Source organism: Schistocerca piceifrons, chromosome 9, assembly GCF_021461385.2.
Source record: "Schistocerca piceifrons isolate TAMUIC-IGC-003096 chromosome 9, iqSchPice1.1, whole genome shotgun sequence".
NCBI lineage: Eukaryota > Metazoa > Arthropoda > Insecta > Orthoptera > Acrididae > Schistocerca > Schistocerca piceifrons.
This window is the reverse complement of record NC_060146.1, coordinates 56,008,692-56,035,600: the sequence shown is the minus strand read 5'-3', so window position 1 is coordinate 56,035,600 and position 26,909 is coordinate 56,008,692. Positions and strand designations below refer to the sequence as shown.

At 45.3% G+C, this 26,909-nt stretch overlaps 1 protein-coding gene across 2 annotated transcripts in view; it reads right to left on the bottom strand.

Moving 5' to 3' along the window:
• LOC124716906 (probable 4-coumarate--CoA ligase 1) overlaps positions 1 to 26,909 on the bottom strand; it is a 488,949-nt gene that overhangs the window by 130,570 nt on the left and 331,470 nt on the right. For both annotated transcript variants that reach the window (XR_007005668.1, XM_047243467.1), the window contains exon 3: positions 21,740 to 22,084. Coding sequence is in view for 1 of the 2 variants with exons in the window: in XM_047243467.1 (XP_047099423.1) it covers positions 21,740 to 22,084 (345 nt within the window). In the remaining variant the exon portion in view is untranslated. The remainder of the gene's footprint in view (positions 1 to 21,739; positions 22,085 to 26,909) is intronic.

Genomic DNA, 26,909 nt, shown 5'->3' with positions numbered 1-26,909 from the left:
TAAGATCCGCATGCAAGACAGCTGTCTTGCTTCTTTGGTCCTGGTGGTAAGATGATTCACTTACTCAGCTGAACATCTTCCAGCTGAAATGAGAATAGTGTTTCACTTGTCACTTTTGCCTCATGATCAAGGAGCAGAAAAAGGGCATTTGTCTCTAGTGTCTTGCTTTGCTGGATTGCATGCAAATGTCACAATGGACAGTACCATGCCCCAGTCTCTCTGCTTGACATCAGTGAACATTTGGAACATATCTGCAAATATCTTATTAAATCATTCTGTGAGGCCAGTTGTCTTTGGCGGGTAGACAGTTGCCATCATATTAGGTTACCCCTGACACTACTTTTGACTGGAAAACTTTTTCACAATCAATGATCATGACTGGAGTTCTCCTTGCTTCAAAATGATGTCTTCTACAAACAACTTTGTAATTTATGTGGCTTTGGCACCCAGCATAGCTATAGCTTTAGTGACAGCATAGTGTGTGAGGTTGCCTGTACAGACCGCTATCCGTTGACTCCCATTTGTTGAATTTTGAATTCTCTCCAAGAGTTTGAGTCCAATTGGGTGGAATGGGACTAATGCGGGTGGAATGAATATCAGACACCCCAGGGTTGATTGTAGCATGTGATTCCATCATTAGCATTCCACACAGCAGTTCACATAGTTTCTAATGTATTGGTAGGGATCTGGCCAGTAACACCTGTGTCTGATTCTGTCAATAGTCTTCACAAATCTCAACTGAACAGATGTTGGAGTACTGTGTAAATACTGCAGGATAACTTGCCATAGATGAGCTGGGATGACAAGAAACCATTTCCACCCCATTGGATCATAGTTCTTCATATACAGGACTCCATTAATTAATTGAAACTCTTCTTTGGTCAGTTTCTCCTCCATCAGTGTTTCCAGCATTTTCAGCAGTGCTGCATCATCTCTCTCTTCAGCAGCAATACAATTTAATGCAGTGATGACTGAGACTCCATCCACACTGCTGCATTCTGCCAAAGGATTCCTTGAAAGGCAGTTGGGATCCTTGTGTTTGCATGTACTTTTGTATACCGTTGTGACATCATATTCCTGAAGCCTCAGAGCCCATCTCACTGAACAGCTTGACAGATCCTTCAAGCTAATCGCCAGTAGAGAATGGTGATCAGTCACAATGGAGCAAACCATTCCGCACACAGTACTGAACGTCGTGTTCCACAGCAGAGGACCCCTTACATGTTCCCAAGTTGTCACAAAAACATCGTCAATTATCATTGTAGTGTACATAGGGTCATAATAATTGGACCGTCAATCAATCAAACTGTGTTGCCTCATCAGATGAATCCCATTTATTGTTAAACCAGGTCGATGGTCGTGTCCAGATTCACAGCCACCCAGGAGAGTGGCTGGTCAAAACATGCAGTACCCCACAGAAGCAGCTGGTGGGAGAATTGTTATGTTATGGGGAATATTTCCTCAGCTTCCATTGGATCTTCAGTGGCAATCGAAGGCACCGTGAGAGTGTGGACTATGTGAACATTATTTGGGACCACCTGGAATCACTTATGCTTGATGTCTTCCTCGACAGTGATGGCATCTTCCAATAGGATAACTGTCGATGTGACAAGGTCTGAATCATGCTGCAGTGATGAGCGCGACAGAGAACTTACATTAATGCTTTGGCCATAAAATTCGGCTTATCTGGAGCTGATGAAACTCAGCTGGGATGCTGTCTGGTGCAAGCTCCACGCCCACAAACCGACTGCCCGTAAACTACAGGAAGAGTGTTGCCTGTGCATCATCATCCTGCATCGAAGTACTACAGAAGGCTATCAAACAAAGGAAAAATAGCAAATCAGCTGGCTTGGATGATATACGAACCGAGCAAATCCACTTTGGCTTAAATACACTACCGGCCATTAAAATTGCTACACCACGAAGATGATGTGCTACAGACGCGAAATTTCACCGACGGGAAGAAGATGCTGTGAAATGCAAATGATTAGCTTTTCAGAGCATTCACACAAGGTTGGCGCCAGTGGTGACACTTACAACGTGCTGACATGAGCAAAGTTTCCGACCGATTTCTCATACACAAACAGCAATTGACCGGCGTTGCCTGGTGAAACGTTGTTGTGATGCCTCGTGTAAGGAGGAGAAATGCGTACCATCACATTTCCGACTTTGATAAAGGTCGGATTGTAGCCTATCACGATTGAGGTTTATTGTATCGCGACATTGCTGCTCGCATTGGTCGAGATCCAGTGACTGTTAGCAGAATATGGAATCAGTGGGTTCAGGAGGGTAATACGGAACGCCGTGCTGGATCCCAATGGCCTCGTATCACTAGCAGTCGAGATGAAAGGCATCTTGTCTGCATGGCTATAACGGATCGTGCAGCCATGTCTCGATCCCTGAGTCAACAGATGGGGACGTTTGCAAGACAACAACCATCTGCACGAACAGTTCGACAACGTTTGCAGCAGCATGGACTATCAACTCAGAGACCGTGGCTGCGGTTACCCTAGATGCTGCATCACAGACAGGAGGGCCTGCGATGGTGTACTCAATGAATGACGAACCTGGGTGCACGAATGGCAAAACGTCATTTTTTCGGATGAATCCAGGTTCTGTTTACAGCATCATGATGGTCGCATCCGTGTTTGGCGACATCAAGGTGAATGCACATTGGAAGTATGTATTAGTCATCGCCGTACTGGCTTATCACCCAGTGTGATGGTATGGGGTGCCATTGCTTACACGTCTCGGTCACCTCTTGTTTGCATCAACGGCACTTTGAACAGTAGACGTTACATTTCAGATGTGTTACGACCCGTGGCTCTACCCTTTATTCGATCCCTGCGAAACCGTACATTTCAGCAGGATAATGCACGACCGCATGTTGCAGGTCCTGTACGGGTCTTTCTGGATACAGAAAATGTTCGACTGCTGCCCTGGCCAGCATGTTCTCCAGATCTCTCACCAATCGAAAACGTCTGGTCAATGGTGGCCGAGCAACTGGCTCGTCACAATATGCCAATCACTACTCTTGATGAACTGTGGTATCGTGTTTATCATCTGCTTTTCTTCTTGGTGTAGCAATTTTAATGGCCAGTAGTGTACAAAGTAATGGTTCAAATGGCTCTGAGCGCTATGGGACTTAACATTTGAGGTCATCAGTCCCCTTGAACTTAGAACTACTTAAACCTAACTAACTAAGGACATAGCACACATCGAAGCCCGAGGCAGGATTCGAACCTACGACCGTAGCAGTCAACAGTCGCCGCCCACAGAAATGGATTCTCCAGCTTTTAGATAATTGTGTAAGCAGAAACCAAATTCCAAACATATAGCGGAAGAATCGACTGATTGCTTTGCTCAAACGTGGCAAAGAAGGAAATTATCCAAAGAATTTTAGACCAGTTACAACGTGCTGACATGAGCAAAGTATCCAACCGATTTCTCATACACATACAGCAACTGACCGGCATTGCCTGGTGAAACGTTGTTGTGATGCCTCGTGTAAGGAGGAGAAATGCTTACCATCACGTTTCCGACTTTGATAAAGGTCGGATTGTAGCCTATCGCGATTGAGGTTTATCATATCGCGACATTGCTGCTCGCGTTGGTCGAGATCCAGTGACTTTTACAAAATGCTGGAATTTTTAATTCCTATCACCTGCAATTGGCCCCTCACTTGTATCTCAGCAATCTGGATTTTGTGCAGGTAAAAGCTGTACTGGACAATTGCTAAAACTCACACAGTTTATAGGAGATGGCTTTGAAGCTCGGAAGGTGACAGGAGTGTCATTTGTCGACTTATCTGCAGCATATGATACCATCAGTGATCTACTACTAGTCAAGGTCTACAATCTGACCAAAGGTTTTAGGTCTAATCAGACACATCGCCTCCCTTCTGCAGAATCGCAGGTCCTTCGTCGACTTTCAAGGACAGCATAGTCGATGGAGACTACAGAAGAATGGCCTCTCACAAGGAAGTGTTTTGGCTCCAATTCTTTTTAATTTATACACAAACGACCAACCGATATCCCCAAACACCAAGAGCTTCTTAAATGCTGCCGACCTCACTCTAGCCACCTACAGCACAGATCTTGGATCAGTGGAGAACAGCCTCATGAATGCCCTTAAAGATCTATCCAGATACTACAACACAAACCAGCTTAAACCAAACCGTTCAAAGACCCAAGTGTGTGCTTTTCATTTGAGAAACAAGGAAGCCACTCGTAAGCTGACAATGGTGTGACTGGGGGTCGAACTGGAACACTATGAGACTCCAAAATACATTCCTGGAAATGGAAAAAAGAACACATTGACACCGGTGTGTCAGACCCACCATACTTGCTCCGGACACTGCGAGAGGGCTGTACAAGCAATGATCACACGCACGGCACAGCAGACACACCGGGAACCGCGGTGTTGGCCATCGAATGGCGCTAGCTGCGCAGCGTTTGTGCACCGCCGCCGTCAGTGTCAGCCAGTTTGCCGTGGCATACGGAGCTCCATCGCAGTCTCTAACACTGGTAGCATGCCGCGACAGCGTGGACGTGAACCGTATGTGCAGTTGACGGACTTTGAGCAAGGGTGTATAGTGGGCATGCGGGAGGCCGGGTGCACGTACCGCCGAATTGCTCAACACCTGGAGCGTGAGGTCTCCACAGTACATCGATGTTGTCGCCAGTGGTCGGCGGAAGGTGCACGTGCCCGTCGACCTGGGACCGGACCGCAGCGACGCACGGATGCACGCCAAGACCGTAGGATCCTACGCAGTGCCGTAGGGGACCGCACCGCCACTTCCCAGCAAATTAGGGACACTGTTGCTCCTGGGGTATTGGCGAGCACCATTCGCAACCGTCTCCATGAAGCTGGGCTACGGTCCCGCACACCGTTAGGCCGTCTTCCGCTCACGCCCCAACATCGTGCAGCCCGCCTCCAGTGGTGTCGCGACAGGCGTGAATGGAGGGACGAATGGAGACGTGTCGTCTTCAGCGATGAGAGTCGCTTCTGCCTTGGTGCCAATGATGGTCGTATGCGTGTTTGGCGCCGTGCAGGTGAGCGCCACAATCAGGACTGCATACGACCGAGGCACACAGGGCCAACACCCGGCATCATGGTGTGTGGAGCGATCTCCTACACTGGCCGTACACCACTGGTGATCGTCGAGGGGACACTGAATAGTGCACGGTACACCCAAACCGTCATCGAACCCATCGTTCTACCATTCCTAGACCGGCAAGGGAACTTGTTGTTCCAACAGGACAATGCACGTCCGCATGTATCCCGTGCCACCCAACTTGCTCTAGAAGGTGTAAGTCAACTACCCTGGCCAGCAAGATCTCCGGATCTGTCCCCCATTGAGCATGTTTGGGACTGGATGAAGCGTCGTCTCACGCGGTCTGCGCGTCCAGCACGAACGCTGGTCCAACTGAGGCGCCAGGTGGAAATGGCATGGCAAGCCGTTCCACAGGACTACATCCAGCATCTCTACGATCGTCTCCATGGGAGAATAGCAGCCTGCATTGCTGCGAAAGGTGGATATACACTGTACTAGTGCCGACATTGTGCATGCTCTGTTGCCTGTGTCTATGTGCCTGTGGTTCTGTCAGTGTGATCATGTGATGTATCTGACCCCAGGAATGTGTCAATAAAGTTTCCCCTTCCTGGGACAATGAATTCACGGTGTTCTTATTTCAATTTCCAGGAGTGAACCTAGGAGTGACACCTGACAGATCTCTAACTTTCAAAAAGCACTGCATGAAATCCAAGTCAGAAGTTTCCTCCAGGAACAGTCTCCTACGAAAACTGGCCAGATCACAGTGGGGTAGTCAGACTGAAACATTGTCACTATGCTATTCTGTGGCAGAGTGTGCCTGTCATGTTTGGTATAATTCAACTCATGCCAAACAGGTTGATGTAGCTTTCAACGAAACCTGCAGAATTATAACACGTTGCTTGAAATCCGCTCCAGTTGAATGGGTTTACAACCTTGCAGGAATTGCACCAACAGCTGTTCGAAGAGAGATAGCTGTGAACAAGGAAAGGAAGGCAGTGGAACAGGAAATTACCCATCCTTTGTATGGGTGTGAAATGCATATGCAACGACTGAAGTCAAGGAACAGTTTCCTTAGGACATCAAAGGAAGTTAGAACCACTGCTGAACAAGCTAGGTTACAACTATGGAGGGCTATGACTTACCTTCCCCCTAGTTGGAAAAGAGTTGTTGAAGCTCTACCTCCAGGCCATGACGGGGAATGGACAACTTGGAAGTCCCTGAATCGACTGAGATCTGGATTGGAAGATCAAAAGTTAACTTGGCAAGATGGGGATACACTGATCCAAATGATATTCGGTGTGGACACAGTTTGACACAAGCTTCACTGTTGACTGTGCCCAGTCTCCTGTACAGAAGATGATCTTCAACAAGCAACAGAAAATGCACTGGAAGTGGCCAAGTTTCTGAAGAAGAGAAATTTGTTAACGTCGAGTATAGATTTAAGTGTCAGGAAGTCGTTTCTGAAAGTATTTGTATGGAGTGTAGCCATGTATGGAAGTGAAACACAGACGATAAACAGTTTGGACAAGAAGAGAATAGAAGCTTTCGAAATGTGGTGCTACAGAAGAATGCTGAAGATTAGATGGGTAGATCACATAACTAATGAGGAGGTATTGAATAGAATTAGGGAGAAGAGGAGTTTGTGGCACAACTTGACAAGAAGAAAGGACCGGTTGGTAAGACATGTTCTGAGGCATCAAGGGATCATCAATTTAGCACTGGAGTGCGGCGTGGAGGGTAAAAATCGTAGAGGGAGACCAAGAGATGAATACACTAAGCAGATTCAGAAGGATGTAGGTTGCAGTAAGTACTGGGAGATGAAGAAGCTTGCACAGGATAGAGTAGCATGGAGAGCTGCATCAAACCAGTCTCTGGACTTAAGACCACAAGAACAACAACAACAACAATAAACATATACAACGAAGGGTTCAATATGCTGCTCTTGAGATGCACATCACCTGTCAATGCGGTATTCAGATTTTCTCATACTGCAGCGAGTATGTCTTGAGTTACAGTTTCCACAGCTTTGCTGTTATGCTAAGTCTCAGTTCATTCATTGTTGTTGGTAATGGAGGCACATAGACAGCATCTTTTATAAGCCCCCACAAGAAATAATCACATACAGTCAGGTTCGGTGACTGTGGAGGCCAGTAATGTAAGGCTGAATCATTTGGTCCAGTGTGACCGAGGCATCATTCAGTAATTCTTCGATTTAAAAATTTTGACGTTTCCAGATGGCAGTATGGCAGTGCCGCATCCTATTGGTAAATGAAGTCGTTCGAATCAGTCTTCAATTGTGGGAAAAGAAAGTTCTCAAGCATATCGAGACATGTGCTTCCTGTAACAGTCTTCTGGGCAAAGAAAAATGGACCATACACCTTTTTCCGTGAAACTGCGCAAAAGACATTGAATTTTAGAGAGTCCATCTCATTTTGTACAACTTTATGTGGTTGTTTGTACCCCATATTCTCACATTATGACGGTTCACTTTTCCATTTAAATGGAATGTTGCCTCATCACTAAACAGTAAGCGTGGAAGAAATCTGCCATCCTACATCATGCCAAGAACAAAATTACAGAACTCCACACATTGTTTGTCATCTTCACGAAGAGCATGCAGTAGCTGAATTTTGTACGGTTTCATGTCTAAGCATCTACGCAACACACGCCAGATGGGCACCGAGGGGATGTTGAGCTGTTGAGCAGCACAGCGAACGGATTTCTGTGGATTCCTTGTAAAACTACGGCGGATGTGTTCTACTTATGCGTCAGACACTCGGGGACGGCCCGGCGATTTGCCTTTACACAAACGCTGAACAGTTATTACTGACCTGCACTGCGCAAGACGTAGAACACACAATGCTTTCTGTTGGCCTGGCACCATTTTTTCTAGAACTGAAGTGGGCGGACACTTGCTGCTACCTGGCGGGAACCATGTAAAACTTGAGAGTTTGCTCTTTCCGAAAGTACGTTGTTCATGAACTTATCTCAAATAACATAACAGTTATGATTTTTAAATCGGATGATTTTTTTTGATAAACCCTGTATTTTGTTGACATTTACACAGGGAGAAATCACAATCGTGATAAAAAAAAAGAGAAATCAGAGCGCACACTCGAGAGTGGAACGGTTGAGAAACAGCCTGAAAGAGGTCCCATGAATCCTCTGCCAACTCTAACCCCCTCTTCCTGCCTCCTCCTCCAGGCTCCCTCTCCTCCCCCTCCCTGCCCCTTAGCGGCTTCCCCCTCCTACTCCCCCTCCATCTCTTGTGCCCCCTTTCAGTGTCTCTGCGCTCCCTCCTGCCCTGTCTTCCCTTTTCCTCTCCTGCCCCATGTGTCTCCTGCCTCTTCGTGGACCCACGGTTGCCCCTCCTCTCTTCATCCTGCTGCTTCCCCAGCTGCCCCATGCTCTCCCCTCCTTTTCCATCCTCTCTGACCTTTCCCTTGGCAGGTCCCACCTGGCAGTCTTATTCTTCGTCGTGTGTGCTCCAAGTGGGTTTTAAGTGTGTTGTTCTGGAGCGTTTCTAATACTGTGGCCGACTTTTAACCTGTGCATGTGCATTCAGTGTCTTCTCTGTATTTTAAGAATCGCCAACTGTGTTTTTTTAGCTTTCTGGTGACTTTTTTTAACTGTCTCCCATGAACATCTCCATGTCAGTGTATCTTTACCTCCATTTTCTCCCATTACTCTGTTTTATATTCCCCTTTTTTTATCACCTTATGTATGTAACATTTTCTTCTTGTTTTAGTTGTCGTGTCACTCAGCTGAAGAGCGGCGGATTGTGCCACTGACAGCTCTCCCCTACCCATATGGGGCAGGGGAATGAAATCACAATAAAGAAAAAAAAACCTCTGCCAAACATGTGTCTGTCAACCGCAGAATGGCCATATGGATTTAGATATATAGTAATGGTATCTGATCAAAAGTATCCACACACCCCTGTGTAATGCAGAACTGGTCACTAGTGTCAGACCTGTCAGTAGAAAAGGAGGCGGGAAGTACTGTGTTCTCAGCAGAGGAGCATTAACGGTGTACTGAGTCGGTCACGAGAGCTGAGTGACTTCGAACATGGACTAGCCACTGAATGTCACCATCAGGAATATTTCAACCCTTGTAAAGCTGGTGAACTCAAAGTTGTTGAGGTGATTATGAAGGGGAAACGTGAAGGGACAACCACAATAAACCAACACGAGGCAAAAAAACGTGCTGCCAGACAGGAACCGTCGACTATTGTGGAGGATGGTTATGAAAAATTGCATGAAGTCACGAAAAGAGTGTTCTGAAACTTCTGTCAGTACTCCAAATAGATGGTTGGTCGATTTGGGTGAGGGAACCAAACAGCGAGGTAATCAGTCCCATCGGATTAGGAAAGGGAGTCGGCTGTGCCCTTTCAAAGGAATCATCCCAGTATCTGCCTGACGCAATTTAGGGAATGTACAGAAAACAGATGGGTAGAACACATGACTAATGAGGAGGTATTGAATAGAATAGGGGAGAAGAAGAGTTTGTGGCACAACTTGACAAGAAGAAGGGACCGGTTGGTAGGGCATGTTCTGAGGCATCAAGGGATCACAAATTTAGCATTGGAGGGCAGTGTGGAGGGTAAAAATCGTAGAGGGAGACCAAGAGATGAATACACTAAGCAGATTCAGGAGGATGTAGGTTGCAGTAAGTGCTGGGAGATGAAGAAGCTTGCACAGGATAGAGTAGCATGGAGAGCCACATCAAACCAGTCTCAGGACTGAAGACCACAACAACACAGAAAACCTAAGTCAGGAACTGTCGTCTTGCCGAATGCGAGTCCAGTGTAGCCCCAGGTAGCACAATGACTGTGTATAGGAAGTTTTGCAGTCATTGCTAAGCAATGCTTGGATGGAGAAAAGAGTGACGCCACTGGATGATGAATGACTGAATCGCTCTTACCCTGTGGTAATCTGACGGAAAAGTTCGGGTTTGGAGAATGCCTGAATGAGATTGCCTGTCCCCACATGTAGTGCCAACAATGAGGTGTGAATGGGGTGAACTTATGCTATGGGGATGTTGTAGTTAAGGTGTGGTTCCCATATTGTGGTTAAGAAAACGCTAACTGTGTACAGATGTGAGCACACTTTACAGCATTTTGTACTGCCCATTGTTGTTGTTGTGATCTTCAGTCCTGAGACTGGTTTGATGCAGCTCTCCATGCTACTCTATCCTGTGCAAGCTTCTTCATCTCGCAGTACCTACTGCACCCTACATCCTTCTGAATCTGCTTAGTGTATTCATCTCTTCGTCTCCCTCTACAATTTTTACCCACCACACTGCCCTCCAGTACTAAATTGGTGATCCCTTGATGCCTCAGAACATGTCCTACCAACCGATCCCTTCTTCTGGTCAAGTTGTGCCACAAACTCCTCTTCTCTCCAATTGTATTCAATACCTCCTCATTAGTTAGGTGATCTACCCATCTAATCTTCACCATTCTTCTGTAGCACCACATTTCAAAAGCTTCCATTCTCTTCTTGTCCAAACTATTTATTGTCCATGTTTCACTTCCATACATGGCTACACTCCATACAAATACTTTCAGAAATGAGTTCCTGACACTTCAATCTATACTCGATGTTAACAAATTTCTCTTCTTCAGAAACGCTTTCGTTGCCATTGCCAGTCTACATTTTATATCCTCTCTACTTCGACCATCATCAGTTATTTTGATTCCCAAATAGCAAAACTCCTTTACTGCTTTAAGTGTCTCATTTCCTAATCTAATGCCCTCAGCATCACCCGAGTTAATTCGACTGCATTCCATTATCCTTGTTTTGCTTTTGTTGATGTTCATCTTATATTCTCCTTTCAAGACACTGTCCATGCCGTTCAACTGCTCTTCCAAGTCCTTTGCTGTCTCTGACAGACTTACAGTGTCATCAGCGAACCTCAAAGTTTTTATTTCTATTCCATGGATTTTATAATACCTGCTCCGAACTTTTCTTTTGTTTCGTTTACTGCTTGCTCAATATACAGATTGAATAGCATCGGGGAGAGGCTACAACCCTGTCTCACTCCATTCCCAACCACTGCTTCTTTTCATTTCCCTCGACTCATAACTGCCATCTGGTTTCTGTACAAATTGTAAATAACCTTTTGCTCCCTGTATTTTACCCCTGCCACCTTCAGAATTTGAAAGAGAGTATTCCAGTCAACATTGTCAAAAGCTTTTTCTAAGTCTACAAATGCTAGAAACGTAGATTTGCCTTTCCTTAATCTTTCTTCTAAGATAGTAGAGGAGAAGTTCGGAGACAATCACTTTTTGTACCATCGAGACAGTGCACCCTGTCACCGAGCAGGATCTGTGGTGTAATGGTTCGTGGCCAATAACATCCCCGAAATGGAGTGGCCTAACTAGAGTCCTGACGTTAATCCAGTGGAATACCTCAGGGGTGAGTTAGAACGCCCGCTTCACTCCAGCCCTCAGCGTCCAACCTCACTAACTTCTCAGCTCTTGAGGAAGGGTGGGCTGGCTTTCCTCCATGGACTTCACACACCACGTGGAAAGTGTCCCTTGCAGAGCTGAGGCAGTTCTAAAGGCGAAGGCTGGACACATCCCATCCTCCTCTCAGAGTGCTGTGATATTCCTGGCTGTGACCGACAGCTTTTTTGTTCTGCTAGAAGCTCGCCTTGATGCAGTTTGATAAACGTGAGGTAGCATATGGTACAAAAGTGGAGTGAGGTACAAGCGACAGATGGCTCAGTACGTACCAGTCCTGTGGGAGAGAGTCCACTAATGGTACTGAACTTGCTTCTGATTCTTTAGTTGAAACTTCCGGGCTGAGAGGCCGTGGTCGATGTATAAAATTTCCACCTGACGTTTCATCCCCAACTGCGGGAGACATCTTCTGAGGTCGACTGGCTACTGCCACTGAGGCTCCAGGTACTCTCGCATTTATAGAGCGCATAGAGGGAACCACCATTCGTCACGTGATGCCGACGGTATGCCTATCTTTGGAAAGCATCATCATTCTCGATTAAGAGTAATCGATTGCCATTCTGCTGGCTTAACGTCGACATCCATATTTTGTCCAACTTTAAAACTTCCTCTTTTCTACTAAAATTGTTATGGTGTTTGTGAGTTTCTATTGCTTCTCTATACATGCGAGCATGATAATGGGATTTTCGTGCTCGAACGCTTGTCTCATTAAATTTAATTTCGTGATTCCCATCTCAAAAAACATGCTCAGCTACGACCGACTTTTCGATGTGTCCTAAGCGACGGTTTCTTTTATGTTCGGCTAAGCGGGTGTTTACACTTCTTTTCGTTGTTCCAATATAAACTTGTCCACAACTGCATGGAATTTTGTGTGCCCCAGGTGTTGCTAGGGGATGTCGAACATCCCATTATCATGCTCGCATGTGTAGAGAAGATATAGAAATTCACAAACACCATAACAATTTTAATAGAAAAAAGGAAGTTTTAAAGTTGGACGAAATATGGATGCAGACGTTGCACCAGCAGAATGACAATCGATTACTCTTAATCGAGAATGATGACATTTTCCAAGGATAGGCATACCGTCGGCATCACGTGACGAATGGTGGTGCCCTCTATGCGCTCTATAAATGCGAGAGTACATGGTGCCTCAGTGGCAGTAGCCGGACGACCTCAGAAGATGTCTCCCGCAGATGGAGATGAAACGTTAGGTGGAAATTTTATACATCGACCACCGCTTCTCAGCCCGGAAGTTTCAACTGAAGACAATACCGGCCGTGAAAGCCTACATTGCATGATTGCTTCTGATTGGTCGGTAGGTTCGGGCGCTAGGCAAAAAAACGTCTAACTTCTCTTATTAATTACTTATATACTTTCCATTGTATTTAACACAGTTTTTAGTGTGACAATCTCTCATGGTTACCCTACGAATCTATTGGTTTTGTTTATTAAATTTCACTAGTTTTGAGAAACATAAGAGTAACGACATTGCAACCGAAGTGCTTCTGACGCCTTCAAGTCAGTTTGGTGCACCTGGGAGACGAAGTACGTCGCTAGTCGCTCTGTTTCAGGCTTTCTGGAGGGTCAGATACGCATCTCAGTATCGTGCATTACTTAGATGTGAATATGTAATAGTCACTTTGTCTCGGGTGTTCTTCAGAGCCAGACATGTTGTACTCTATATCGGGTGTAACTTAGTTGTGAATATGTAATACTCACTGTGTCTAGTGTGTACCAGAAAGCAGGACATGTGAATCATATTTCGGAAGTTGGATGGAAAAGTTACCATACAATTAAGAAAGCTATGTCGAGTGTTTTAAAAGACAGTGTAAATGTGTGAACATTTGAATAATAAGCCGGCCGGAGTGGCCATGCAGTTCTAGGCGCTACAGTCTGGAACTGAGTGACTGCTACGGTCGCAGGTTCGAATCCTGCCTCGGGCATGGATGTGTGTGATGTCCTTAGGTTAGTTAGGTTTAATTAGTTGTAAGTTCTAGGCGACTGATGACCTCAGAAGTTAAGTCACATAGTGCTCAGAGCCATTTTTGAATAATAACCGAACAGGATACATTAATGAGAAGTGTCGCCTACCATAATTATCAGTACTACACATCTTGCTCTCTGTGGATACACAGACTAACGTGGGCAAGTGTCATCCCACAGAAAGCCCAGTCACAGTTCGAATTGACAGCATAGGCTGGCCGAGGTGGCCGAGTGGTTCTAGGCGCTACAGTCTGGAACCGCGCGACCACTACGGTCGCAGGTTCGAATCCTGCCTCGGGCATGTATGTGTGTGATACCTTTAGGTTAGTTAGGTTTAAGTAGTTCTAAGTTCTAGGGGACTGATGACCTCTCTCTCTTATTATTATTTTTTTGACAGCATAGCAGTCTCCGCCGAAGAAGATCCCACGACAGAAGAACTGTCCTCTGCGCAGGGGACACAACTTTAGAAGACGACAGTTTGGTGAAAAGGACGGTCAGAGGCTCTTATTCAATCTCACCAGTTTCCATATCTGACTTCCAAAGGGACACATAATTTATAGTATGTTGATACTGCAGACCCATACTTAGCTAGCATATAAAGGCCCCTCGCTCATCGAAAGATTCGTATCTAAAGACGTGAAAGTATAACAAGTCACACCAATACCCAAGAAAGCAAATAGGAGTAATCCGCTGAATTAGAGGCCTGTATCGCTAACGCCGATTTGCAGTAGGATTTTAGACTGTATACACTGATAAGCCAAAGCGTTATGAGCACTGCCCACTGCGAGGGTGGATCTTGGATGCTGGCGTTGCGGGGGTGTGATACGGTAAGGAATCATTCTAGTGATGACAAAGGCCGCGAATGGGGAAAGCTACCGGCATAAGCGACTGCGACAAAAGTGGTATTACGAGGGTCACTCCAAAAGAAATACTATTTTTGTAAAAATACAGTTTTCATTCTGCAGGTGTGAAAGTTTTACAGTGTGTGGATACATCCTTCCCTCTTGTTTTCAAACTTAGTTCAACCTGTTCCCGTGAGTGGCGCCATCACAGCATGTCTTCAAGATGGCTGCTACACTTGACGTTCGTCAGAAGCAACGTGCTGTCATAGAATTACTGTGATGTGAAAATGAGACAGTGGCAAACATCCACAAGAGGTTGAAAAAAGTGTACGGAGATGCTGCTGTCGATGGCAGTACAGTCAGTCGGTGGGCAAGCAGGTTATGTGATAAAAGCGGGCACGGCAATATTGAGGATTGTCCTCGCAGTGGCAGGTCTCGTACTGCACACACTCCAGACAATGTGCAGAGAGTTAACGAATTGGTGACTACTGACAGATGCATCACAGTGAACGAATTGTCACGCTACGTCGGGAGAGGGGAAGGAAGTGTTTGGAGAATACTCAAAGTATTGGCGTTAAAAAAGATTTGTGTCAGGTGGGTTTCTAAGATGTTGACAGTGGCTTACAAAGAAACAAGAAAAACGGTATGCAGCGAACTTTTGGAACAGTATGAGAATGGTGGAGATGAATTTCTTGGGAGAATTGTGACAGGTGATGAAACATAGCTCCATCATTTTTCACAAGAGACGAAGAGGCAATCAATGGAGCGGCATCATGCAAATTCACCCAAGGAAAAAAAAAAGTTCAAAACCACACCTTCTGCTGGAAAAGTTATGGCTACGGTGTTTTTCGATTCTGAAGTCATCTTGCTTGTGGACATCATGCCAAGTGGAACCACCATAGATTCTGATGCATATGTGGCGACACTGAAGAAACTTCAAGCTCGACTGAGTCGTGTTCGACCACATGGACAAAAGCAGGATGTTTTGCTGTTGCGCGACAATGCACGGCCACATGTTAGTCAAAAAACCGTGGAAGGGATCACAAAACTCAGATGGACAACACTGAAACACCCGTCCTTACAGTCCTGACCTGGCTCCATGTGACTATCATCTCTTTGGGAAACTGAAAGAGTGTCTTCGTGGAACAAGGTTTGAAGATGATGACTCCCTTGTGCACGCTGCCAGAATTTTACTGTGTGGGTATACAGACGCTGGTTCCAAGATGGCGTAAGGCAGTTGAGGGGGACGGAAATTATGTGGAGAAATGAAAATATTGTTCCTAAAGGATGTATCTACACACTGTAAAACTTTCAAACATGTAGAATAAAAGATGGATTTTAAAAAAATAGTGTGCATTTCTTTTGGAGTGACCTTTGTATTACTACCCAGAGCTTGTGAACGAATATCTAGAAAACGGTGGTCGAATGTTCAAGTGCTATTGTAGAATGACAGTGAAACTACTACTGGGCGGTAATGGTCCAGACTCTTGACAGAACGTGAAATTTGGAGGCTTGCCTGCTCTGTAGAGCAGGGTAGGTGGTGATCTGTACTGTGTCTCCCGAAAGAGTTCCGGTACAATGCTGGTGCACGCATAAGTGTTTCAGAGCACACCGTTCATCGTACACTGTTGAACATGGGGGTCTGCAGTAGATGACGCCTATGTGTTCACGTGTTGGCCCAACGACATCGTCAGCTACGATTGCAGTGGCCAGGGGAGCGTCGAGATTGGACTGTGGATCGATGGAAACGTGTCGTCTCGTCGGACGACTCACGTTTCAGCCACACTTGGTCGATGGTCGGCTCGATAAAAGCCGTTATCCACGCGAACGGCGGTTAGAAATGTGCACCGTGCCAACGACGCAGGTTTGTGGGAGCAGTATCATGCTGCTTGTGGTTTTAGGGCGCACAACTACGGTGGTCATTAGCGCCTATACTAAGTTCGACAAACCGTGAGTGGTATACCGAAGCTGGGGTAGCCTCCTTTGGGAGCGAGCTGAGGTCAAGGTGAACGCGAACCTGAGCCTGGAGCCATGGTGGCGTTTGGCTCTCGTCCACTCGAGAGGTTGCAGGAAGTGAAAAATCAAGGTGCTGAAGGAGGCGACGAAAGCGAACTCCAGGGGGTATCAGGGCAGATACATACAACCCGTATTGACGGTCGAGACAGTCGTCAAAAATGGAAAGATAAGACGGGTGGTCGGGCATTGACAGTAGCCGACAGGCATACCGACAAGCAGTATACCGGGACGGTAGGTTGGTGGCAACTCACCAGCTTCAGCATGAAGACTCTTTACGGGACTAGTATAGAATGCTCCGATCGCAAGACGTAACCCCCAAGGTTGTATAGAGTTGAGGCGGCGTAAGATGGACGGCCGTGCAGAGGAGTATACAAAGCTCCCATAATCCAGCTTTGAGCAGACAATCGACCGATATAGGCGAAGTAGGATGGTTCGATCCGCTCCCCACGACGTACCGCTGAGAACGCGGAGGACATTTAGAGAACGGGTATAACGGGCAGCCAAATATGACACATGTGGGGACCAGCTAAGTTTCCTGTCAAATGTAAGACCTAAAAATTTTGTTGTCTCCACGAATGGGAGAGCAACGGGACCGAGATGTAAGGACGGTGGGAGAAACTCTTTGTAGCGCCAGAAGTTAATACATACCGTCTTCTCGGCAGAAAAATGGAAGCCATTGGCGACATGGGAACTGTGGTAGTAGTCGAAGATACGCTGACAACTGCTAAACACCTGCATCCCTTCATGCTTGATGTCTTCCCCAGTGGCTGCCATATTTCAGCAGTGTAACTTTCCATGTCTGAAAGCCAGAACCGTGCTACGGAGGTTTGAGGAGCATGATAGTGTACTCACATTGGTGTCTTGGCTACAAAATTCGCTTGATGTGAATCCAATCGAACCCATTTGGGTCACTATCTGGCACCATCAGTACGTACACTAATCAACAGCCCACTGTTTAAGGAAATTACGTGACTTGTGCGTGGACATTTGGTGCGACATGCCTCCACAAACCTACCAGCAAGTTGTCTAATCCATGACGCCCAGAATCGGTGACATATAGTCTTCAAAAGATGGACCACCAAGTTATTAAACAGGTGGTCATCATGTTCGGCTCGTACGTGTAGTGTGCTCTGACACTACGCATTACCACGAAGGACACGATCTATTGACAAGCAGCCAAATATCGTTCTTGTGAAACACGAATAGCCCTTTATTCTCACGGAGTAATGAGTGCTGTCAACAGGGGATGTCAAACTCATTCCATATTTTTAGATCTTCAGAAGGCTTTTGACACCATTCCTCACAGCCACTCCTAATCAAACTGCATACCTCTGGAGTATCGTCTCACTTATACGATTGTATTCGTGATTTACCGTCAAGAAGGTCACAGTAACTGACGGAAAGTCATCGAGCAAAACAATAGTGCTATCTGGCGTTCCCCAATAGCTCTCAGCTATTCGTAATCTATATAAATGATTTAGGAGACAATCTGAGCAGGTTTCTTAGATTTCTTGCAGATTATGCTGTAATTTATCGTCACGTAAAATCATCAGAAGATGTGTCCGCCTCTGGTAGCTGAGTGGTGAGTGTTTCGGACTGTCATACCTATCGGCCCGGGTTCGATTCCCTTCTGGGTAGGAGATTTTCTCCACTCAGGGACTGGGTGTTGTGTTGTCCTGATCATCGTCATTTCATCCCCATCGACGCGCAAGTCGCCACAGTGGCGTCAACCTGAAAGACTTGCGGCAGGCGAACGGTCTACCCGACGGGAGGCCCTAGCCACACAGCATTTCCGTCTCCATCAGAAGATTAGAACCTATTGCAAAATTATTTAAATAAGATATCTGTTTGGTGTGAAAAGTGGCAATTGACTCCAAATATTAAACGTGTGAGGTGATCCAAATGACTGCTAAAAAGGCTTTCTTTTCCTTTTCATGTAAAGTTAAACACCGATCCTTGCCAAATTGCGTGATTCTAAGTCAACGGGATGTACTCTGCAGATTTTGATGAGAGAGTTTCCGACTGTCAAATTATGTGACATAAAAGGGCGTACATTTTGATTTCATTGACTTAGAAGCTTACGTTTTTTACATCACTTAAGGGACCGTAGGTTTTAGAATGCAACATCAATTTCAACTCGATTCTTCTACCCGTTCCTGAGAGAAGCTAAATTTCGGTTGCACGTTAAATCACACAGACTTAAAAGCTGTCAATTAAACTAAATACTTAGGGATTACAATCACGAATAACTAAAAGTGGAACGATTGTTGTTGTTGTTGTTGTTGTTGTTGTTGTGGTCTTCAGTCCTGAGACTGGTTTGATGCAGGTCTCCATTCTACTCTATCCTGTGCAAGCTTCTTCATCTCCCAGTACTTACTGGAACCTACATCCTTCTGAATCTGCTTAGTGTATTCATCTCTTGGTCTCCCTCTACGATTTTTACCCTCCACACTGCCCTCCAATTGGTGATCCCTCAGAACATGTCCTACCAACCGATCCCTTCTTCTAGTCAAGTTGTGCCACAAACTTCTCTTTTCCACAATCGTAGTCAATACCTCCTCATTAGTTATACGATCTACCCATCTAATCTTCAGCATTCTTCTGTAGAACCACATTTCGAAAGCTTCTATTCTCTTCTTGTCCAAACTAGTTATCATCCATGTTTCACTTCCATACATGACTACGCTCCATACAGATACTATCAGAAACGACTTCCTGACACTTAAATCTATACTCGATGTTAACAAATTTCTCTTCTTCAGAAACCCTTTCCTTGCCATTCCCAGGTTACATTTTATATCCTCTCTACTTCGACCATCATCAGTTATTTTTCTTCCCAAATAGCAAAACTCCTTCAGTACTTTAAGTGTCTCATTTCCTAATCTAATTCCCTCAGCATCACCCGACGTAATTCGACTACATTCCATTATCCTCATTTTGCTTTTGTTGATGTTAATCTTATATCCCCCTTTCAAGACACTATCCATTCCGTTCAACTGCTCTTCCAACTCCGTTGCTGTTTCTGACAGAATTACAATGTCATCGGCAAACCTCAAAGTTTTTATTTCTTCTCCATGGATTTTAATACCTACTCCGAATTTTTCTTTTGTTTCCTTCACTGCTTGCTCAATATACAGATTGAATGACACCAGGGAGAGGCTACAACCCTGTGGAACGATTGCATACATAATTTCCGCCCTCAGTAGTTGAGTGGTCAGCGTGACCGAATGTCAGTCCTAAGGGGACAGGTTCGATTCCCGGCTGGGTCGAAGGTTTTCGCCGCTCAGGGATTAGGTGTTATGTTGTCCTAATCATCATCATTTCATCCCCATCCACGCGCAAGTCGCCGAAGTGACGTCAAATCGCCTGTCTACCCGACAGGAGGCCCTAGTCACATGACAAGGCACATATGTACTGTGGTGGGGAAAGCAAACCAAAGACTGCGTTTTTGGATGGCCATGTGGCACTACCGAGACACCCTGTAGCGTGCATTTCACTGACCCTAAACCACAGCCATTTGTGACTCGGTGTAGTGTCAAGCAACAGAGGGCAGGGTGAAGATCTGTTGTATTTTCTGATGAAAGCCAGCTCTGGCTTGGTGCCAGTGATGGCTGTGTGCTGGTTAGGAGACCAGCTCACTGCCTGCAATGATCCTGTCTGCATGCTAGACACACTGTACCTACACCTGGAGTTACGGTCTGGGGTGTGATTTCGTCTGGCAACATGAGCACTCTCACGGTTATCCTACGCAACCTGACTGCAGATTTGTACGTCAATCTGGTGATTCGACTTGCTGTGCTTCTACTCGCAAACAGCATTCCAGGGGGTGTTTTCCAACTGGATAACGCCCGGCCACATACCGCTGTTGTAACCCAGCACGCTCTGCTAAGTGTAGATATATCGATCACAGATGGGTCATCATTGGACGACAACTCGTGTGTCATCCAGAACCGTCATTAACCTTCCCTGTCTCGACTGACCGAGTGCGACAAGCGTCGAACTTCTTCCATAAACTGACATCTAGCACATGTACAACACAATGCATACACATTTGTATGCTCGCATTCAACATTTTCGCGGTGACACTGGTTATTAATGTACCAGCATTTCACATTTGCCACGGCTTACTTCGTGCCCACATTAAAATGTAATATTGCAACTTTAATCACCTAAATGTGTTACCGAGACAAATATATTCCGAAATTTCATTACTGTATTTTAATAACGAGCGTACGGCATCAGTGGCCAAGAGACCCCTCGCAGGGCAGTTCGGCTGCCGCTCCACAAGTTCTTTAACGCCACTACGGCGACTTGTGAGTGAATGAGGATGAAATGATGACGAAAGACACACAACACCCAGTCATCTCGAGGCAGAGAAAATCCCTGACCACGCCGAGAGTCGAACCTGGGACCCCGTGCGTGGGAAGCGAGAATGCTACCGCAAGACCGCGAGCCGCAGACACTGTATATTGATTATTATTTTTTAAAGTAATTTTTTGTTGGCGCCCACCTTCATGGGGAGAAATGATCATTGTAATTAAAATAAGAGAAATCAGAGCTCACACGGAAAGCTTTAAGTCTTCGCCATTGCTGAGTGCCGTTTGAGGGTGGGCCGGTAGAGAGATAGCTCCAAGGAGGTTCCGTGAACCTTCTGCCAGGAGCATGAGTGTGTGGATTTCAAAGTAAACTTGTGCTAACATGCCTCAGCAATCCCTCTGCGACGTGTATGGCGTCGTCGCTGGCGGCAATTAATTGGAGGTCCCAATGTGTTAATTTCACCTGTGATGTACAAGCAGTGTTTGGAGGCAGTACATGGCTGACACTGGCTATTGTTTGGGGCAATCATGCAGACTATGGTGGCCTTGAAGCTTTTCCAGATGCAAATATTATTGCTTGGAAGACTTGGAGTATTGCTGAGTCTACAGGACTGTTGGCTAGACAGCCTTATGGTACATGGGTTCCCAGCATGCCATTCACTTTGTCTACCAGGAAGAAGAGAAAATTAAATGCCGATGAATATCTGTTTATTTGGGCCAAAGTCGGAAATGGCAATTGTAAAATAAAGATCAACGGTGACTGTATATTGTATTGTAGACAATAAAGTTCCTTATCTCCTTTCCTTATCTTTCCCTTTTCAAAAAAATAATCACGATTTACTTTCTGACATGTGTTGGACTTGGTTTCGTGCTAGGCATCGCGTGACCTTGAACTGCACGTAATGTCTCTGACTTTGAGTATTTTATTTGTGGCACTCAAGCCCTTTGGCCAACATGGCAGCCGCCAGGCGCACTGCCATCTTGTCACGGGCCTTAGTTTTACTAGGTGTGCGGATATTATTGATCAAATAGTGTACAGAAGCAGCGTGACTGAGCTGACCTGTTGTGGGCTGGAAGAAGAGCAGCCTGGGGTGGTTGAACATCTGCAGATTGGCGACCAGGTTGTAGTGGGAGAGGCAGACGCCCTTGGGCAGGCCGGTGGTGCCGCTGGAGTATGGCAGCACTGCGAGCTGTTGGGGCTTCCCCGGCGGCGGCAGCGCCACGGGGGAGGCCCGCGACAGCAGGCGGCTCCAGTTGTGTGCGCCGGGCGCGCCGCCGTCCACCACGATGGTGCCGCGGAAGCGCGGGCCCAGCTGCTGGCGCACCTCCTCCAGGGGCACCAGCCGCGAGAACGTCGTCACCAGGCAGCGCACGCCGCTGTCCCGGAACTGCCGGCACACCTCCTCTGCAACACACCGCGCAGCGCGCGCTGCCAGGGTTGCCAACTCTACCGCACTTTACGGGGATTCCCACATTCTTCTGAATGTGGGCTACACAGATTAACAGTTAAACCTGCCACAGATTTTTTTAAGTCTCTTTACTGGACGATCTTTGTAACATCGATTAATCGATATGGATAAATCTCGATTGATAATGGTCGTTACATCAACAATTAATCGATATGGTACTCTAATATAGATTAGATTAGATTGGTACTTGTTCCATAGATAATGAATACGACACTTCGTAATGATGTGGAACATATCAGGTTAATAAAAGATGTCTATACAAGATATTACATTACACAAAATATTACATGACACTCAATATTTTTAATTTTTTTTGTGGGGGTTGGGGAAATTACCCACTTACTATATCCAAAAATTTATCTAGTGAGTAGAAGGAGTTGCCATTAAGAAATTCTTTTAATTTCCTTTTAAATGCTATATGGCTGTCTGTCAGACTTTTGATGCTATTAGGTAAGTGACCAAAGACTTTTGTGGCAGCATAATTTATCCCCTTGATAAATAATCAGCACTGGCGGTTGAAGACTTCCGGCATAAGAAGTCAGCCTCATTCTGCCAACGGCCTTGTCAAAGAGGGCGGAGGAGCGGATAGAGGTTCAGGGCTCTCTCTTGTCCTAGGGGTGGGAAATTGCCCCTAAAGCCGGAAGAATCAGCAATGATTAACGACATAAGGATGCAGAAGGCAATGGAAACCACTGCATTAAAGACACGTAATGTGTATCCACAGGACATGTGGCCTGTAATTGAAGAAGTGTCATGATGATCTCTCCATTGGCAAAAGATTCCGGAATAGTCCCCCATTCGGATCTCCGGGAGGGGACTGCCGAGGGGGAGGTTACCATGAGAAAAAGATTGAATAATCAACGAAAGGATAACGTTCTACGAGTCGGGGCGTGGAATGTCAGAAGCTTGAACATGGTAGGGAAACTAGAAAATCTGAAAAGGGAAATGCAAAGGGTCAATCTAGATATAGTAGGGGTCAGTGATGTCCTTAGGTTAGTTAGGTTTAACTAGTTCTCAGTTCTAGGGGACTAATGACCTCAGCAGTTGAGTCCCATAGTGCTCAGAGCCATTTGAACCATTTTTGAAAAGCATCATCCACACAATTCCGAAGACGGCAAGAGCTGACAAGTGCGAGAATTATCGCACAATCAGCTTAACAGCTCATGCATCGAAGCTGCTTACAAGAATAATATACAGAAGAATGGAAAAGAAAATTGAGAATGCGCTAGGTGACGATCAGTCTGGCTTTAGGAAAAGCAAAGGGACGAGAGAGGCAATTGTGACGTTACGGCTAATAATGGAAGCAAGGCTAAAGAAAAATCAAGACACTTTCATAGAATTTGTCGACCTGGAAAATGCGTTCGACAATATAGAATGGTGCAAGCTGTTCGAGATTCTGAAAAAAAAAGTAGGGGTCATATACAATATGTACAACAACCAAGAGGGAATAATAAGAGTGGACGATCAAGAACAAAGTGCTCGTATTAAGAAGGGTGTAAGACAAGGCTGTAGCCTTTCGCCCCTACTCTTCAATCTGTTCATCGAGGAAGCAATGATGGGAATAAAAGAAAGGTTCAGGAGTGGAATTAAAATACAATATCAATGATACGATTCCCTGATGACATTGCTATCCTGAGTGAAACTGAAGAAGAATTAAAAGATCTGCTGAACGGAATGAACAGTCTAATGAGTACACAGTATGATTTGAGAGTAAATCGGAGAAAGACAAAGGTAATGAGAAGTAGTAGAAATGAGAACAGCGAGAAACTTAACATCAGGACTGATGGTTACGAAGTCAGTGAAGTTAAGGAATTCTGCTACCTAGGCAGTAAAATAACCAATGATGGACGGAGCAAGGAGGACATCAAAAGCAGACTCGCTATGGCAAAAAAGGCATTTCTGGCCAAGAGAAGTCTACTAATATCAAATACCGGGCTTAATTTGAGGAAGAAATTTCTGAGGATGTACGTCTGGAGTACAGCATTGTATGGTAGTGAAACATGGACTGTGGGAAAACTGGAACAGAAGAGAATCGAAGCATTTGAGATGTGGTGCTATAGACGAATGTTGAAAATTAAGTTCTACGCAGAATCGGAGAGGAAAGGAATATGTGGAAAATACTGATAAGGAGAAGGGACAGGATGATAGGACATCTGCTAAGACATGAGGGAATGGCTTCCATGGTACTAGAGGGAGCTGTAGAGGGCAAAAACTGTAGAGGAAAACAGAGATTGGAATATGTCAAGCAAATAATAAAGGACGTAGGTTGCAAGTACTACTCTGAGATGAAGATGTTAGCATAGGAAAGGAATTCGTGGCTGGCCGCATCAAACCAGTCAGTAGACTGATGACCAAAAAAAAAAAAAAACTTCTGAGCCAAAATTAGATTGAACCTTGAGTAGTGAAGGTCATCCTTTCATAGTGAAATTGGCTTCTGTATTCATTTGGATTGTTAATAACAAATTTCATCAGTGATTATATATATTGTGAGGCTACAGTGAAGATCTCTAGCTCTTTAAATAAGTGTCTGCAGGATGATCTTGGATGAGCTCCAGCAATTATTCTGATTACACGCTTGTGTGCAATGAATACTCTTTTACTCAATGATGTGTTACCCCAGAATATGATGCCATACCAAAGCAGAGAATGAAAATAGGCATTGTAAGCTAATTTACTCAGATGTATATCTCCAAAATTTGCAATGACTCTAATAGCATAAGTAGCTGAACTCAAACGTTTCAGCAGATCCTCAGTGTGTTTTTTCCAGTTCAACCCCTCATCAATGCGTGCACCTAGAAATTTTGAATATTCTACTTTAGCTACCAGTTTTTGATTGAAGTCTATATTTATTAATGGTGTCATTCCATTTACTGTGTGGAACTGTAAATACTGTGTTTTTCCAATGTTTAATGAGAGCCCATTAGCAGAGAACCACTTAATGATTTTCTGAAAAACATCATTTACAATTTCACCAGTTAATTCTTGTCTGCTGGGTGTGATAGCTATACCTGGATCATCGGCAAAAAGTATGGTGAATATAGAATGGCAAGTCATTAATATATATTAAGAACGGCAGAGTACCCAAGACCGAACCTTGTGGCACCCCATTCTTGATTGTTCCCCAGGTTGAGAAATCACCAGTTTTTTGCATATTATGTGAACTGTTTATGTCAAATTTCTGTACTCTTCCACTTAGGTATGATTTAAACCATTTGAACACTGTCCCATTCATACCGCAGTACTTGAGTTTATCTAGAAGTATTCCATGATTTACACAATCAAAAGCCTTTGATAGATCACAAAAAATCCCAACGGGTGACTTCCGGTTACTCAGAGCATATAATATTTCATTAGTGAAAGTATATATAGCATTTTCCGTTGAAAAACCCTTGTGGAAACCAAACTGACATTTTGTTAAAACTTTATTTTTACTACATCGATATGAAGTGAATACAAAACAATGTTTAACACGGTATTGCGTGGCGAGTCATGTTGCCATTTTCTTGCTAGAATAAAGCCGTATTAGCTTTCATTCTACTGGATCAGAATAACACAGCACCGCTGAACCCAAAACTCCAGCTAAAAAAGAGAGGAAAATTCTTCGAGGGGCATAAGTAATGCAACACCCTTTTTTTCCTGAAAGAAGGTTGGTTTATTCAGCATTCCGATACACCATACTACTCCCCACTCTTTTCGCTAAAGAAAACTATTTTTCAACATAATCCCCGTTCAATGCGACAGCCTTACGCCACCTAACTGGGACAACTTGTGTGCTCTCATGCTACCACTCTATTAGTCGACATCGGAGCATCGGCAACCTCCCCATCATCCATGTACTGTTCCCCATGGACTGCATCCTTCATTGGACTAGACAGATGGAAGCCGAAAGGTGCTGTATGGTGGATGAGGAAAATAGATCACCAAAGCTTTGTGAGCTCCCCTCGGGTGTGCAGACTAGCGTGAGACCTTGCATTGTCATGCAGAAGGAAAAATTAGCTTCCATTCTTGGTGCGACGAACATGCTGACGCCAGAACGAGATTTTCACTCCGCAGCGAAGTGTGCGCTGATATCAAACTTCCTGCCAGATTAAAACTGTGTGCCAGACCGAGACTCGAACTCGGGACCTTGCCGTTTGCGGGCAAGTGCTCTACCGTCTGATCTACCCGAGCACAACTCACGATCCGTCCTCACAGCTTCAATTCTGCCAGCAACTCGTCTCCTACCTTCCAAACTTCTTCCAGGACTGCTAGTTCTGCAGGGTTCGCAGAAGAGCTTCTGTGAAATTTGTAAGCTAGAAGAACGAGGTGCTGGCAGAATTGAAGCTGTGAGGATGGGTCGTGAATCGTGTTTGGGTAACTCAGATGGTAGAGCACTTGGCCGTGAAAGGCAAAGGTCGCAAGTTCGAGTTTCGGTCTGGTACACAGTTTTAATCTGCCAGGAAGTTCCATATCAGTGCACACTCCGCTGCAGAGTGAAAATCTCATTCTGAAAACATCCTCCAGGCTTTGGCTAAGCCATTTCTCCGCAATATCATTTCTTCTAGGAGTGTCAGTTCTGCAGGGTTTGCGGAAGAGCTTCTGTGAAGTTTGGAAGGTGGGAGACGAGGTGCTGGCAGAATTAAAAAGCTGTGAGGACGAGTCGTGAGTCGTGCTTGGGTAGCTCAGACGGTACAGCACTTGCCCGCGAAAGGCAAAGATCCTGAGTTAGAGTCTCGGTCCAGCTTACAATTTTAATCTGCCAGGAAGTTTCGTGCTGAAGCC